The following is a 17,123-nucleotide window of genomic DNA, read 5'->3' on the forward strand; positions in this document are numbered from 1 at the left end:
CCTTCCTGTTCCAACATGACTGCACACCAGTGCAAAAAGCAAGGTCCATAAAGACATGGATGAGCGAGTTTGGTGTGGAAGAACTTGACTGGCCTGCACAGAGTCCTGACCTCAACCCGATAGAGCACCTTTGGGATGAATTAGAGCGAAGACTGCGAGCCAGGCCTTCTCGTCCAACATCAGTGTCTGACCTCACAAATGCGCTTCTGAAGAATGGTCAAAAATTCCAATAAACACACTCCTAAACCTTGTGGAAAGCCTTCCCAGAAGAGTTGAAGCTGTTATAGCTGCAAAGGGTGGGCCGACGTCATATTAAACCCTATGGATTAAGAATGGGATGTCACTTAAGTTCATATGCGTCTAAAGGCAGATGAGCGAATACTTTTGGCAATATAGTGTATATATATATATATATATACATTATTAGGCATGCGATATAATAATGTAGGCCTATATAAAGTATTATTGGTATAAACAATGTACTGTATTATATTGTAATACCTTCTCTATCTTGAATACAAAAGAACAAACTACAAACATATTGTAATTAATTACACCTGTAATTACAAATTACTAACACATGTGTCTAACAGAGAGTTCACATTGACTCATATTGTTCTTTAATCAAATAGAATTAATTACAATTGCTGCAGACCAATCATTTTTTTTTTATAAGTGATTAAATTTATTTATCTATCTATCCAGATTTACACTGGCAGCCAAAAGTTTGATGTAATGTACAGATTTTGCTCTTATGGAAAGAAATTGGTACTTTTATTCACCAAAGTGGCATTCAACTGATCATATTTTATAGTCAGGACATTAATAACGTGAATAATTACTATTACAATTTGAATAAAATGTTCAGAACTTCTTAAACTACTTTAAAGAGTTCTCATCAAAAAAATCTTCCACGTGCAGCAATGACAGCTTTGCAGATCCTTGTTATTCTAGCTGTCAGTTTGTCCAGATACTCAGGTGACATTTCACCCCACACTTCCTGTAGCACTTGCCATAGATGTGTCTGTCTTGTCTTTTTCTTTGCAATTCTTCCCATAAGGCCTGCACCCCTGAGTCTTCTCTTTACTGTTGTACATGAAACTGGTGTTGAGCGGGTAGAATTCAATGAAGCTGTCAGCTGAGGACATGTGAGGCGTCTATTTCTCAAACTAGAGACTCTGATGTACTTATCCTCTTGTTTAGTTGTACATCTGGTCTTCCACATCTCTTTCTGTCCTTGTTAGAGCCAGCTGTCCTTTGTCTTTGAAGACTGTATGTACATCTTCAGTTTTTTGGCAATTTCAAGCATTGTATAGCCTTCATTCCTCAAAACAATGATTGACTGACGAGTTTCTAGATAAAGCTGTTTTTGCCATTTTTGACCTAATATTGACCTTAAAGGTGCAGTATGTAAGATTCAGAAACCCTTGTTATTAATGACACCTGTGGCCGTTAAGTGAACTGCAGCCAGCTACCTGTTGCTCGCGCTCGTGCACACAATCCACAGGGACGCGAGCGAGCGAGCATCGGCCAAGACAATGACGAAACGTACAAAGAGACTGAACGTAATTCACCGACATCATGCTGACAGATGAGGTAGCATAATTAAAATTGCACAGTTATGAATGTTTTACTACAAACTTTGAGACTAAACTTAAACTACTTATCAGCTAACATAGCATACTGATACACACATACAGCTACATCCTATCGAACTATACCAGACAGTTTACTGTTGCACTGTTACTGTTGCACTATTGTATGTTTTGTATGTTATATGTTGCACTACGATCAAGAAACCAACGTATTTGCTTACATTTATCCTGTATACTTGACTTTTAGTATAAAGAGAAGATTGTTGGAATTATTTGAAAGTTACAAAGCAAGGTAGCTTGCAATTCATCAGCGTTAGCAGGCAAGATCAAGTTAGCTAAAATGACACAGATCAATCTTTATAGCACTATATTTCACATGCTTTGCAGTTATGTAAGCTTACCTGTCCAATAAGAAGAATGCCAATTCAGGGTCAGTTTTGATCCCCAAAACCGAATGAAGGTCCCTCCAGGAATCAAACGCCTTGCCGATGTTCACTCTAGTTTTCACTCGACCATGATCACGTTCCCGCTTAGCCAGACGGGATTCAGTAGATAAATGTTTTTTTTTTTGGCTTACTCTGAGTTTGTGTAGGAGTCGGTGTTGTGCTGGGAGCCGGACGTTTGCTGGATTCCATCTCTAAGATAACGTTACCTAGTGTTGCAGACTGTCTGTTGTCGATGTTGAATAGCGGAAGAGAAGCTATTACTGAGGCAAGGCTCTCGTGAGCGCGCATAAGCATCACATCATTTGGATTTTCCCAGCAAAACCGACCCGCTCCCTTCGCATGAAAATCAGTCTACAGGCTTTTATAGGCAACCTAGGAAGTCCGGGAAGGGCTCATTTTTTAAGTTGCGTTGCAAGCCGTTCACATATTGGCAAAAAAATGCGAATATTACATGAAAATAGTTACATACTGCACCTTTAAGACATGCCAGTCTATTGCATGCTGTGGCAACTCAAAAACAAACACAAAGACAATGTTAAGCTTCATTTAATGAACCAAATAGCTTTCAACTGTGTTTGATATAATGGCAAGTGATTTTCTAGAACCAAATGATCAATTTATCATGATTACTCAAGGATAAGGTGTTGGAGTGATGGCTGCTGTCTAGATTTGATGAAAAATGACTTTTTTCAAATAGTGATGGTGCTGTTTTTTACATCAGTAGTGTCCTGACTATACTGTGTGATCAGTTGAATGCCACTTAGTGCCAATTTCCTTCCGAAACAGCAAAATTGGTACATTATTCCAAACTTTTGGCCGCCAGTGTAGCTCTGGAGACATTTCAGAAAGTTTGGCCCCAAAGATAAAAAAAAAAAATAAATAAAAAAAAAATAACAGTTTTACTTTAAATACATCATTAGGCATGCGATATAATAATGTAGGCCTATATAAAGCATGTGTATAAATAAAGTACTGCATTATAGGCCTATTGTTGTACTTTCTCGACTTTCAATAGGAAAAGTAAATGTTTTTAAACGCTTAAAATAAATCTATATCCGATTGATCATTTAAAGATGGGATATATATATAAAAATTTGCTGAGCTCTGTTAGTTTACACGTGGCGCCGGGCAAAGACATCTCGAGCGTCACTCAACGTGCTGTTCCGATTACGTCACTGATGCTCGATGACGCCTCAGATGGAACATAATAACAAACAATCTTACATTGATCATATTTGATCATATTTAACAATATAAATAGCTCTCAAGCGATTTGTACTTGCAGTTGTAGCCTCGAGCCCTATGGGTTTTGATCTGTAAATACTTACACTATTAATTTTCCTCAGGAGAGCTTGAAGCGGATAGGGACTTTCAGAGACACTTTTCCTCAACCAACAACAGTAACACATTTAAAAGTTGAGTTCATCATTTTCCAGGTTAGTGATTTGTTTATAGATGGTTTTGCAGTTGTCAGCTTGAAGATAACCTGTTTTACCTGGTTGTTGTGTATGTGTGCTATGTGGCTAGCTCATGTTAGCTCATTGATTTCACTCCAGCATGCTTCTTTCTGACATGAAATGTGTTTTTTGATCAAATAAATATAATTTTAAATAACTCAAGTGCCCCTGTTGATCAAAGACAGATATTTGATTGTATTTGTCTTGTTGATTTAATGCCGTATAATGTGATATACAGGGCTTTTAGCACTAGCTGATGCTACTGCATTAAGGAATTAAGTTACATATAATAAAACTATTTTTAGGAAGTGATATTCTGAAAAAGATCTTTGTACATGCATATGTTATTTACAGATGTGGTAAGTATTATAAATAGACGTGTACTGGTTTCATGGGTAAATCTGTAGTGTGCTGGTTACTTCCTGGCATGCTGTTTAGTTTCTTGAGTTGTTGTGTTGTTGTTTGCAATTTAAATAAAGTTAATTTACTGTATGTGATTGATCACATCCTTAGAAATAAGCACTGTGATTATATTATGATATAGTGGTGGTATCAGAGGTAATGCCATGCTACTTTGAAACATGGTATTAACCCGGTACAATGCCCCAAAACATATTTCCATAGTATATGTGGGGAAAAAATTGCATTATCATGACTTGTGTTCAAAAACATTGGCAATACTTTGGTTTAATGCCCAAAAAACATGGTATTAGCTTAGTGCGAGTCAAAATAAAATAAAATATATATATTAGTATGAGTCCAAAAAACATGGTATTATCAAAGTATGAGTCCAAACAAACAAAACAGTATTATGATGGGATAAGTAATTAAAAAAACATGGTATTATCAAAGTATAATTAAAAATAAACAAACACATAGTATTATCGTAGTAAAAGTCCTAAAAAACATGGTATTATTATAGAACAAGTAAAAAACAAAACAAACAAAAAAACATGGTATTATAATTGTACAAGTCCTACAAAATAAATAAATGTGGTATTATCAGAGTAAAAAAAACACATGGTATTATCATATAACAAGTCCTAAAAGAACATGGTGTTATTATAGAACAAGTAAAAAAAAAAGTCCTAAAAAACCCCATAGTATTATGAGTAAAAAAATTAAAAAAATAAATAAATTAAAAAAAAACATGGTATTATTATATCACAGGTCCTAAAAAAAAAACATGTTATTATCATAGTACAAAAACCCCCCCAAAAAACAGTATTATATTTGTACAAGTCCTTAAAAAAAAAAAAAAAAAAACAATTGGTATTATCATAGTCCTAAAGTCCTAAAACAATAAAATACAAACTAATGCACTGTAGTACAAGTCCTAAAATAACATGGTATTATCATAGTACAAGTTAAAAAACTAAACAAAAACACAGTATTATCATAGTATCTTCTTTCAGCTGCGAGTCAGGGAAAACATGGTATTAACATAGTACAAATCCAAAATCATGGTAATACACTGCTCCTGCCCAGTGCTGAGGAAGAGTGGTATTACCATAGTATGAGTCCAAAAAACATGGTATTACTATACTGAGTCCCAAAAAAAACAACAACATCGTATTACTGTAGTACGAGTCCAAAAAGACCATGGTATTATCATGGTGTGTTCAAAAGACTCATTTGTGTGTGTCACAGGAAGTGCATGTTGAGGTCATGTGGAGGAAGGCCGTGCTGGTGGCAGTGTTGGCGGTTGGGATGGGGTACCTGTACCACACTGACCCAGAACTACCAACCCGTGTGCTGAACTATGTCAGCGAATCCCTGCCACAGATGCAGCTGAGCGGTGGGTCAGAGCCCCGCCCCCTGACCATGGAGGAAGCCATCGCCCGCGCCTGGCAGACCCTGATCACCACTCCTGCCCGCCGCTGGGGCAGAGTCGCTGTTGGGTGAGTTTGTCTGGCTGTAGATCTGCTGGTGGATTTGTTCAAGTATGGACACATTTTCGTTTCATCTGTTTTTTCTTTAAAACAATCAATCTGAGAAACAAACGTTGATTCTTTTTAATAATTCCCTTACAGTTTTCATTTAGATATGTTAGGTAGTTCTGTAGTTGTAGGTTTCCCTTTGTTCTTTCATTTGTTTGTTTTGTTTGTTCATTTTGTTCTTTTTCAATCTTCAACTAATCATTCAACAAACAAAAGTTGTTTGTATTAAATAATTGGCTGTGACTGATGTATTCATTCGTTCATGTTTCGTTCAGATATGTTCTGTAGTTTGGTCTCTTCATTCAGTTTTTTTTTCATTTGTTTGTTCTTTCATTTGTTTTGATTTATTTATTTTTGCTTTTAATTCATTCTTTGATGTGATTTTTAATTCGTTTTTTTCATTTGTTGTGTTTGTTCTATCTTTTGTTTCTAATTCTGTTTGTTTTGTTGGTTCTTTTTATTTCTTTCGCTTGTTTTTTGTTAAGTCATTTTCATTTGATCTTTCATTTATTCTTTTGTTTTTGTTTGTTCTGTCTTTCATTTGTTTGTTTGTTTTGCATTCATTCTTTTGTTTAATCAGTGACAAACTTAAAAGTTGTTTCAATAATGTGCTGTGGTTGATTCATCCACAAACATTCATTCATTCAATGTTTCATTTAAATATGATAAGTAGTTCTGTAGTTAGGTTTTTGATATTTTGTTTTTCTTTTGTTTTTGTTCCGTTCTTTCATCATTTGTTTGTTCTTTTGTTCATTATTTTTTCATCCATTCAGGTCTTTCTTTCTATCAATCAATCTATCAACAAACATTCTTTTTTTAATTATTGGTTCTTCCATCCTTTCATTTTGACAATCGTTTGGTTCGTTCAGTTTTCTTTCTTTCCTTCCCCATTTCTTTGCCTTTCTTTCCTTCCCCCTTTCTTTGCCTTTCTTTTCTTTTTCTTTCTTTCTCTTTCCTTTTCTTTCTCTTTCTTTCCTTCCCCTTCTTTCTTTCTTTCCTTCCCCCTTTCTCTTTCTTTCTTCCCCCTTTCTTTGCCTTTCCTTTCTTCTTTCTTCCCCCTTTCTTTGCCTTTCTTTCCTTCCTTCCCCCTTTCTTTGCCTTTCTTTCTTTCTTTCCCCCTTTCTTTCTTTCTTTCTTCCCCCTTTCTTTGCCTTTCTTTCCTTCCTTCCCCCTTTCTTTGCCTTTCTTTCCTTCCTTCCCCCTTTCTTTGCCTTTCTTTCCTTCCTTCCCCCTTTCTTTGCCTTTCTTTCCTTCCTTCCCCCTTTCTTTGCCTTTCTTTCTTTCCTTCCCCCTTTATTTGCCTTTTCTTTCTTTCTTTCTCTCCTTCCCCCTTTCTTTGCCTTTTCTTTTCTTTCCTTCCCCCTTTCTTTGCCTTTTCTTTCTTCTTTCCCCCTTCTTTGCCTTTCCTTTCTTTCTTTCCTTTCTTTCTTTCTTTCCCCCTTCTTTGCCTTTTCTTTCTTTCTTTCCTTCCCCCTTTCCTTGCCTTTTCTTTCTAAATAATTGGTTCTTCCATTCTTTCATTTTCACAATCGTTTGTTTTGTTTATTCTGTTTTTTCTTTTGTTTGTTTGTTTCTTTATAATAATTAGTTGTCACTGATTCTTCCATAGACCTTCATTCATTCATACTAATAGCGCTCTCTCTCTCCTCTCTCTCTCTCTCTCTCTCCTCTCTCTCTCTCTCTCTCCCTCTCTCCCTCTCTCTCTCCCTCTCTCCTCTCTCTCTCTGTATGACAACATATGTCTACAAGAAACAAAGCAGGTGTGAGTATTTACATTTCCTTTCATTAAGGAGTTTCTCTGTGGTTCCTCCTGCAGGGTAAATGCCTGTGTAGATGTGGTGGTGTCTGGGGTGGGGCTGCTCCAGGCTTTAGCGTTGGAACCAGGATTAGGCAGGGACCATGATGTGCTACACAGCAAAGAGGACCTGAAAGAGGCCTTTATCCACTACATGGGGAAGGGTGCCGCCGCAGAACGCTTCTTCTCCGATAAAGAGGTTTTTCAAAGGATCGCACGGGCGGCTGCGGAATATCCTGGTGCTCAGGTGGGCATTGAAGTGTATTAAGACAAGATGGGTTAGTCCATAGTCTGAACCACATTGCTATCCCACGAGGATGGGATTGGAGAGTGAATAGACTGAGATTAGCCGGTCCATGAACTTTCCAAGTTGTCAAACCGGTCTTGATGCGCTAAAAATCTACTAACAATTTACCTATAGTTGTCTCTGCATATTAAGCTGAAATTTGAGAAAGCATTTTAGACAATGAAAAAATGACATGTTACCGTTAACTATCATGCTCAGCAAGATTCTATTTAAGCCATCACAGTAGTCAGTAGTCAACTATCTCATACATGCTAATGTGTGAAATAGCGTCCCTTGTGGCAACGCTGAGAATGCATGTACATTGGCGTTAACGTACTTGCATTTCAGGCCTTAATTATCAGTGAAGTTCAGAATTGATACCATGTTGAAGTGTGCACGTTTGGTTCAGGGGGGCGTTAGAGGCTTGAGCCAATCACAGTCTTGTTTTGTCCAGTTAACACTTCAGTTTGTATGTTTAGGTGGTTTTCAGTGGTTGTCGTTTTTGCTATAGCAGTGTTTCTGTATCATTCCCGTAATGTGTGGTTTAATTTTGACACATGTTGTAAAGGGATCTGCCCCTCGAGATCAGACAGTTTTAATTTGAATGCGGGAGTGCGTCCGTGGAGGGATCGAGCTTCTGTGTCAAATTTAATTCTGCATAATCAACAGTAATTAATAGGTACAGCACAGTGTTCAGAACTAGACTGGTCCATTTTTGCTACAGTTAAATGATCTTTTAATCTAATGACATGTAATTTGTTGTTAGCTAGTGTTATTTACATTAGAGAACATGATTTGTTATGAAATGCATTTGTAATTATCTTGTACATTTTAACAACCGCTCAGACCGCATTCTTGCAGTTTAAAAAAAACAACAACAAAAAACTAGATGTAGAGTAATGTATAGAACAAAATGCAGGTGTAAGGACACATCTTTGAAACTTCTTTTAACTTGACACAATGGCTAAAAAAAAAAAATGCAGTGCTCATGCACGATATGCTGAAAAAACAGCTAGATGCTAAATAATGGTCAATGCCGTCCATCTAGCGTGTTTCCATAGAACAAAAAAATTGAAAAACAGAGCATACGGATGCAAAAGTGCATTTTGTGTGAACAGCCCCTAAGGAGACAAGATGTTTAAGATTTGCTGTGAATAATGACTTCCTATTTTCTTCTTTCATACAGCTCTATGTGGGTGGAAACGCTGCTCTGATTGGCCAGAAACTGGCCTCCAACCCCCAGCTAGTGGTGAGGATCTGTTCTAACAAAGCTACGTACCTGTATTTCCTGCCTGTAATTATTGTAATCTGTTATAAAGACAGTAAAATCATCACATACTCGTGTGTTCTCTCAGGTCCTTTTGTGTGGTCCAGTGGGGCCGAAGCTTCATGAATTGCTGGATGAACAGATCCTGGTCCCGCCCGAATCTTTGCAGGAGACGGATGAGTACCACCTTATCCTGGAGTACAAATCAGGTGAGACCGGGCCATCGTGGTACTAATTACTAGTATAATGCCCCAAATACATCATCCCTGAGAAACGTTGACAGAACAAGCTGTTAGAGTAACAGAAGAGTCAAAAACAATGCAATATAGCGTTTGCAACACATTTAACTTCTGTAAAGTAACATGTTCCCGAGTAAAGCAGAACTTTCAATAAAGGTGTGTGGGACTTGATTGGATCCACTGGGACTTTAAAGTAGGCAGGGATATTAGGGTTAGGGTTTTTGTGTTGCCGCTAAAGTGGATCCTTTGTCGCCCCCTGCAGGTGAACAGTGGGGTTCCTCACGTGCTCCTCAGGCTAACCGCTTCATTCTGTCCCATGACATGTCCAACGGTGAAATGAGCGCTCTGGAGATTTTCGTGGCCAGTCTGGAGGATTTCCGGCCTGATCTTGTGGTTCTCTCCGGGCTGCATATGATGGAGGGAATGGGTCGGGACCTCTGGGAGACCCGACTGAAAGAGGTCAGTCCAGACTCGGTCAATACTCACCAGTATTGTAGCATGTTCAGGGTTTTTCCTTGGTCAAAAATGGTCTCGAAGTTGGTTTATTACATAAGTGCAAATAATATATACACTCATGTGAAAGCCAGGCTTCAATCATGCCACGCGTTTAAAGCGCCATACACAAGATCATCTGTTGAAATGTTTTCAATGCAGAAAAACCCCGGATATTTTAAAATTGGCTATTTTGACTCTAAAATCTGATTGGATGAGTCACGTTTGAAGCAGTTTTATTGAAGCAAATAGCTGATATTAGGTTAATGAACTATATTAAATGGCAGATGATTTGTTTATTGTGATTATTATAATTGCTAACTTTTATCATTTGCTGCCATTCAAAGCAATAAGCCACGAGAGGCCATGCATTACAGTGATTTTATGACTATTAAAGGTTTTCGCCTAATGCCTCATGTTAAAGGGATAGTTCACCCAAAAATGAAAATTCTCTCATTTACTCACCCTCATGCCATCTCAGATGTGTATGACTTTCTTCATAAATGCAGAACACAAATGAAGATTTTTAGAAGAATATCTCAGCTCTGTAGGTCCATACAATGCAAGTGAATGGTAATCAGACTTTTGTAGCTCCAAAAATCACACAGAAGTAACCCAAAAAGACTCCAGTGGTTAAATCCATATTTTCAGAATTAATATAATAACAGAGGGTGAGAAACAGATCAATATTTACGTCCTTTTTTACTCTAAATCTACCACATGTGACTTTCAGATGTAAAAGTGAAAGTGAAAGTGGAGATTTAGAGTAAAAAAAAGGACTTACATTTTGATCTGTTTCTCACCCACACTTAATTCTTCTAAAAATCTTCATTTGTGTTCAGCAGAGGAAAGAAAGTCATACACATCTAGTATGGCATGAGGGTGAGTAAATGATGAGACAATTTTCATTTTTTGGTGAACTATCCCTTTAACAATGCCACTTAACTGTAGTAAAATTACTTTTATGCACAGGCTCTTGTGGCTCATTGCTTTAGTATGAAATAATGAGCTAAAAATGCAAGTGTCTTGTTCAATACAAAGAAAACATTTCTCACAGAAAGTATCTTTTCGTAAATGTCACCTTTTGTTTTCTTGCTGTTTATGGTGACTGTGTGCAGGCAGTGGTGGCCATCTCAGACGTGAGGAACGAGGTGCCCATCCACCTGGAGCTGGCCAGTATGACGGACAGAGACTACATGAACAGAATCCTGCAGCAGGTAAATGTGTAGGTTTAATAGATGCTAATGTTCATTAGATTTACGGTATTGTGTATAATGGTCAGTGCAGTATATGGAGTTGGGGAGTGTCACTTTTATAAGTATCATGTTATAGTATTGTGTTGTTACTCCTTAAAAAGAAACAAAGTACATCACTTTTAATGAAACTTTTTTTTGTATTAAAAGTGGTATTTTTGCTATGTGTTTGTCTCCCAACGTAGTTTGCACAGAGTACATAAACACCTGTATGGACGTCGTGCTAAAATGTAGACCGTTTTTAATTTCGATTCGGGTATATTTCTGTTACAATGATGATTTTGCTGGCATATGACAAAAATTCTCTCTCAGCTAATAACCTTCTAGGTACAATTCAAAAATATTAATTTTACAAGTTATAATTTTTCATCATTTTTCACATTTTAGCTTTTGAAAAATGTTCAAATTCAGTCAGTTATATTAATAAATGTCTTAAATTGCATATATTAAGTTGCATTTTGTAACAGTTCAAGGATGGGCGAGGAGGAGGCGGGAACCGGCTGAACAGTCAACATAAAGGTTTAATGATATAAATGAACTTAAAACCACATAAAACATAAACGAAAAGACACACATGCAGCGTGGCCGCGTGCATCTCTCTCTCTCTCTCTCTATCTCTCTCTCTCTAACTGGTGCCTCCGGTTCGTCTTTATCCCCCTCCTGGCTGATTAGCCCAATTCAGGTGCGGCCGTGTGTCCTCACAGCCCAGCCCCGCCCATGTCACATTCCTCCATCGCCCGACTCAGGCCTGGGAAACCCCCGGCATGACGCACTCCCCTCTCTTCCTGGAGGGGGACATTGCCCTTCCGGCTGTGCCTGCCGGTAGGTCTTCCCCACCTTTCTGGAGCCCTGGGAGAGACGAGGGGAGGGAAATGGAAGAGGGAAAGAGCGAGGCGGAGCGACAGAGAGAGAGAAAATCTTGCTCAACGGTTCCTGGACATGCTGTCGCCCGGTCATCAACCGCTTCTCCGCCCTCTGGCGGACAGCAGCTCGCTCCTCCCCCGGCAGATGGCAGCGAGTCCTCCAGCCCCTGGCGGACGAAACAGCTCCTCCCCTTCTTCGGCGGAAGGCAGCGGTTCCTCCGGCTCTCAGCGGCCAGCAGCGACCCCCTCCGTCCCCAGGCAGACGGCTGCGGCTGCTCCTTTGGCGGACGGCAGCCGTGAGGACTCCGACAGCGCATCCCTCCTCCCTCCTGGGTTTCGGCACCACTGTAACAGTTCAAGGATGGGCAAGGAGGAGGCGGGAACTGGCTGAACAGTCAACATAAAGGTTTAATGAAATAAATGAACTTAAAACAACATAAAACATAAAGGAACAGACACACATGCAACGCGGCTGCGTGCGTCTCTCTCGAACTGGCACCTCTGGCTTGTCTCTATCCCCCATCCTGGCTGATTAGCCCAATTCAGGGCCGGCCGTGTGTCCTCACAGCCCAGCCCCGCCCTCCTCCTCATCACACATTTATATTTATGTTAAATTTCTATTGTTTACTTGCATAATTTTTACTATTTAAAAGTATTTACATTGATATGTGAAACAAGGGCTAAATCGGTACTGTCTCTTTAAGATGTCATCGCATATAAGGAGAGAGAGTACATGCACGGTTTCTTCAGTGTTTTTGTGTGTGATTAGAATTAAATGGTTTTTTTTTTTTTTTAATCAACAACTGACTTAACTGTAAGAACAGAGAGGCTATTAAACGAGACCTTATTTAATTACATATGGATTGTGTGGATCTCGTCTTCGGACACACGGAACGAGTCAAACCAAAACAAAGTGAAAGCATCTCGGTACTAATAACTTTTTCGCCACTATACTACTCAATCACTGCTGAGTGAAATCTGAAAGTTTACCAGCCAGCGCCTAATTAGAGACAATTTTAGTCGCTTAGCGTGAAATTTGGTCGCATATGTGAGTGATTCACTTGCATTATTATAGAGGGTTGCCACAGAGTAAAATATCGATCTTGGGGATTTAAGAATCAATGTCGAGATTGTTCAAACGAGTATCGCGATGCATCTGCAAATCAGTATTTTTACCCAGTCCTACTGTTGCATGCAGCCCAGTTTATCTAGAGAGTTCGTGTCTGTGCACGTACTTTGCTGATAAATAAAAAATTTAAACATTTGTCACGTGCACTGCGCGCAAGATGTATCGGCACTCGGAAAACTGAAGTATCTACTTTTGTTGCGTCGTGAAGTTCGTAGTCGTATTTGTCTGTACATTTTAGAAATGACAGAAAAGCACATAACTTATTTGAGAAGGTAACTTGGGTATTGTAGAGTTAATTCAAAACATAATGGGTTACACTATTTGTTTATTTGTCAAAAATGTAATCTGATAACGTAACGTGCACTACTTGTAAAGCATTACCCCCAACACTGGTAACGCTAGTTGTCATTGAGGTGTTTTTGTTGTGTTCAACATTCAGGTTTCTTGTACTCTTTTGTTAGCAGGTCATGCCCATTGTAAACTCCATTGGTCTGAACGAACAGGAGCTGCTGTTTTTGGCGCAGTCGGGAGGAGGCCCTCACGGTGACCTCGCTTCCTGGAACGGTATACCCGATGTGGGGCGCGTCAGTGACATCATCCTGTGGGTTCTGGAGCAGCATGGACGGGCAGACCCAGAATCCAAAGCTGATCTAACCAGGATCCATTTCCACACGCTAGCATACCACATCCTGGCCACGGTGGACGGCCACTGGGGGAATCAAGTAGCAGCGGTTGCCGCGGGCGCCCGTGTCGCTAGCAGTCAAGCGTGCGGTCTTCAAACAGTGGATATCACCAAGGTTGTCCTCAAAGCCCCTGTAAACTTCTACAGTTCTTTCTCAGAACCGAGAGAGAGCCTAACAGTGGACCCAACAACACCAGTCACCGTGTGGCGTAGAGGGAACGTGTCGTTCCATTTAACGCCGGTCTTGGTGTGCAAACAGCCCCTTAGGACAGTAGGACTAGGGGATGCCATATCAGCAGAGGGACTTCTGTATTCCGAGATCGGGCCGCAGGGTCAATCTGAACTTTAGGAGTTTCGTAAGACGTCGGTCTTTGAGGTCATGTTCTGAAATGTTCTTGCCATCAGATCCTCTTCCTTGGCTAGAACTGATTGAAGAAACAGACTTCCAAAAGCAGTTCTAGGAATCAAAATAACAGGACGCGAACACATTTCCAAGGTGTTCTAGGAACAAGACCTCTCTCTCAAGTTCTGACATGCAGTTCAAGTGCACTGTCCTCTTCCCGAGACTTTGTTGTCTACTTTCGTCTGATATTCATATTTTGAAAGATTGCACCGGATGCAATATTGTAAGCCAGACTTCACTCCTTTTTTTTTTTGTTGTATTTTTTGTATTTCTTTTTTAAAGTATAGTTTACCCATAATTGAAGATTGTCGTCATTTACTCACACTCATGTCATTCCAAGTTCATATGACTTTCTTTCTTCCAAGGTTCAGACTCTTCAGAATATTTCGCTGAATGTCCAAAATTGCTTTTTTGATTTGTAATGCGGACTGAGGCTATTGCGCTCCAGAAATAACATCTAAGTGCCATTAAAGTATTATAAAAGAAGTCTATATGACTTTGACACTTTATTCCAAGTCTTCTGAAGCCATACAATGGTATGTGTGTGGAACGGACCAAAATTTAGGATGTCATCAGTTGAACATCTTCTCCTCCGTCAACACTCTCAAATCTTAAATCGTTGCTAATATGGCGCATTAAGGCGGACAGTTTGTCGTCAACCTTCTTTTCTCGCTATATTTGATTATATTAGAGTGACATGGGGGTGAGTTTTTGGGTGAACTATTCCTTAAGAGGAGATGAGCATCTTACTCTCGTAAACAGGTGCCGAACACCTGCGGCTGCTATTGGGATGGTCGAAATGAAGGAAAAATAAAATGGAGAATGCTTTTAAAGTTTTAAACATTATCTCCAAAGTACAAAAGAGATTAGTGACAAACACTCCTTTTATTTGACGGTTAGAATTTGGCGTATGAAAGTTAAGAACTAGATAGGGGAAGTTTTTCAAGACAAACTTGTATGTTCGCTTGACAAAGCCTTTATAGATATTCAAGGAGACCTTCAGAAAGATCTATAGATGGATAGACTTTGTATTGTAACCTAGAGCCATGTTATAGCAGACTTTGTTTGTGTTTGTTTACATTGCTAAAACCGTTATTCTGATCAGTTGGAAAAGATATAGCAACATGAGTCAGAACAGTCTGAAGGTCTATGCCTAGTTTGGTGGATGCAGGAAGAAGGCTGTAGGAGTTGATCATTGATCATTTTGGCCGTGGTTTAGGGATTTTGGAAAAAAGCCTAAACGAAGTCTTTAGAAAAACAGTATGTTGGCTTTGTCAATCCAACATCATTATAAGAGACTGATTGCGTATCGCTTTTTATTTTGGATGTTGATGCACCAAAAGTGAGATTTTTATTTAAAAGTTGGCTTTGTTTTCTTTTAAGGGAGAGTTCACCCAACAATGAAAATATTGGCATCATTCCAAACCCGAATGACTTTCTTTTTTTCCCCTCATACAATGAAAGTTAATGGTGACTGAAGCATTGTGTCTAACGTCACCTTTTGTGTTCCACAGAAGACATACAAGTTTGAAACAACATGAGCGAGTTAATGACAGAATTAATGTTTTTGGGAAAAATGTCTCTTTAAGCAAAATACATTTATAATAGAGTAAATATTCGTGGGATTCACTCTGTTGCTGAGATTGAATAGTTTAGACAAGTAGATGCTTAACTGAAGGTATTGTGGCCATTATTCAGTGCACATAATGTTATTTAAATATTAAATACCATAAATTACTTTGGTTTTATATGCATCTTAATACATGTTCTTAAGGGAGCGGGTGGGAATATAGCTGTTGGTTTTTGCCAGCATCACCTGTGAAAATGATATGCAGAGAAATCTTATTTTACATCGATTTATTCATTCATTCATTTGATAACTCTTACAAAAATATCAGTTTGTTTACGTTGGACTACTGGCGAATCATGTACTGTAGTAGCATTAATGATGACTGTTGGTATTTTGTAATACTTCCTGTTTTTAAAAGTCATAAATACAGATCGTAAATTTGTTTGTTGATGTTTTTTGGCCCTTAAAATTATACTACTTGTACTCACATTTTGAGTAGATCTTGTAATTGACTTAAAGTCAAAGTTAATCAAAATAGACCCTATTTACTTTCACAATGCATGTCCTGGTCTTATTGTGCGTGATTTATTGTATTCATAATCTTTCATCAAAATTGTATAACTTCACTGATGTCACCAATCCCGTCCCACTTTTCACCATCTGACCAAGTCCCACCCTTCATTTTTGTTCCATTTATATTTTCACCATTATATGCTACATTACAGAAGTAAAATTAACTGCGCCGCTTCTTGTTGACTTTGCATTCCCAACTTTTATCCCCTTTTTTCTACCAATTTGGAATGTCCAATTCCCACTACTTAGTAGGTCCTCGTGGTGGCGCGGTTACTCACCTCAATCCGGGTGGCGGAGGACAAGTCTCAGTTGCCTCCACTTCTGAGACGTCAATCCGCGCATCTTATCATGTGACTCGTCGTGCATGACACCGCGGAGACTCACAGCATGCGGAGGCTCATGCTACTCTCCGTGATCCACAACTTACCTCACACCCCACTGAGAGCGAGAACCACTAATCACGACCACGAGGAGGTTACCCCATGTGACTCTACCCTCCCTAGCAACCGGGCCAATTTGGTTGCTTAGGAGACCTGGCTGGAGTCACTCAGCATCAGTACTCGCTGAAATACCCAGGTCCCCGCATTCCCAACTTTTTAAAAGTATGTACTCAGACATATTGCATATTTATAGCAACAATGTAGTGTGTTGCTTGCGTTAACATTCATTATACTTTTTTGATTTATGTATTTAATAAAAAAAAATGGTGTGGCAACTCGCATTTCCCTTTTACGATTGTACAAATGAAAAAGTCAAAAGCGAACTGTCTTAAATTATTCTTTCATTATGGCAGGGGCTGTGGGTAATTTGGCTTCAAACTTATGCAAATTTCCAAAATACCTGTACACCGGAGACAGTTTAACATACATTCAGCTTTAGTTTGTAGTACTATTATAATACTATTTTCAATGTTATAGGTGGGACATACCAATTCCAATCTCGATACTATTTAGGACAGATAGTGTGTGAATTGCAATGCCAAGCTACTGTTACGAAGATCATATCAATCTGTTTTTTTTGTTTGTGATTTAACACAGATTAGAAGCCTTAAAAGCTCAAACTCATTCAAGGGTTTTTAAATGAATGCATAAATCTTTTCAAATGTTTTCTGAATGTTTGCACACACATTTGAG

General features: G+C 38.9%; 2 protein-coding genes across 3 annotated transcripts in view; one reads left to right on the top strand and one right to left on the bottom strand.

Moving 5' to 3' along the window:
* The window catches only part of LOC127437111 (ribonuclease inhibitor-like), a 481,472-nt gene that overhangs the window by 6,707 nt on the left and 457,642 nt on the right, over positions 1 to 17,123 (bottom strand). The window lies entirely within an intron of this gene.
* On the top strand, positions 3,210 to 15,858 carry LOC127437119 (ADP-dependent glucokinase-like). 2 transcript variants are annotated; one of them, XM_051691818.1, is made up of 8 exons: positions 3,210 to 3,477; positions 5,149 to 5,399; positions 7,255 to 7,480; positions 8,706 to 8,768; positions 8,875 to 8,995; positions 9,288 to 9,484; positions 10,636 to 10,734; positions 13,224 to 15,858. In XM_051691818.1, exons 2-8 carry the CDS (start codon positions 5,167 to 5,169, stop codon positions 13,791 to 13,793), a joined length of 1,509 nt encoding a protein of 502 aa, XP_051547778.1. In that variant the 5' UTR covers positions 3,210 to 3,477; positions 5,149 to 5,166; the 3' UTR covers positions 13,794 to 15,858. The 2 variants fall into 2 exon arrangements, with proteins under 2 accessions (XP_051547778.1, XP_051547780.1); XM_051691820.1 differs by having other exon boundaries at positions 13,227 to 15,858.

Source organism: Myxocyprinus asiaticus, chromosome 48, assembly GCF_019703515.2.
Source record: "Myxocyprinus asiaticus isolate MX2 ecotype Aquarium Trade chromosome 48, UBuf_Myxa_2, whole genome shotgun sequence".
In the NCBI taxonomy this organism is placed as follows: domain Eukaryota; kingdom Metazoa; phylum Chordata; class Actinopteri; order Cypriniformes; family Catostomidae; genus Myxocyprinus; species Myxocyprinus asiaticus.

Bases quoted from the DNA above. Each gene is read 5' to 3' on its own strand.
- LOC127437119 (XM_051691818.1), top strand. From the start codon at position 5,167: ATGTGGAGGAAGGCCGTGCTGGTGGCAGTGTTGGCGGTTGGGATGGGG. The intron at 8,769-8,874 runs GTGAGGATCTGT...GTGTTCTCTCAG, and splicing joins CCTCCAACCCCCAGCTAGTG to GTCCTTTTGTGTGGTCCAGT. The intron at 10,735-13,223 runs GTAAATGTGTAG...CTCTTTTGTTAG, and splicing joins TGAACAGAATCCTGCAGCAG to CAGGTCATGCCCATTGTAAA.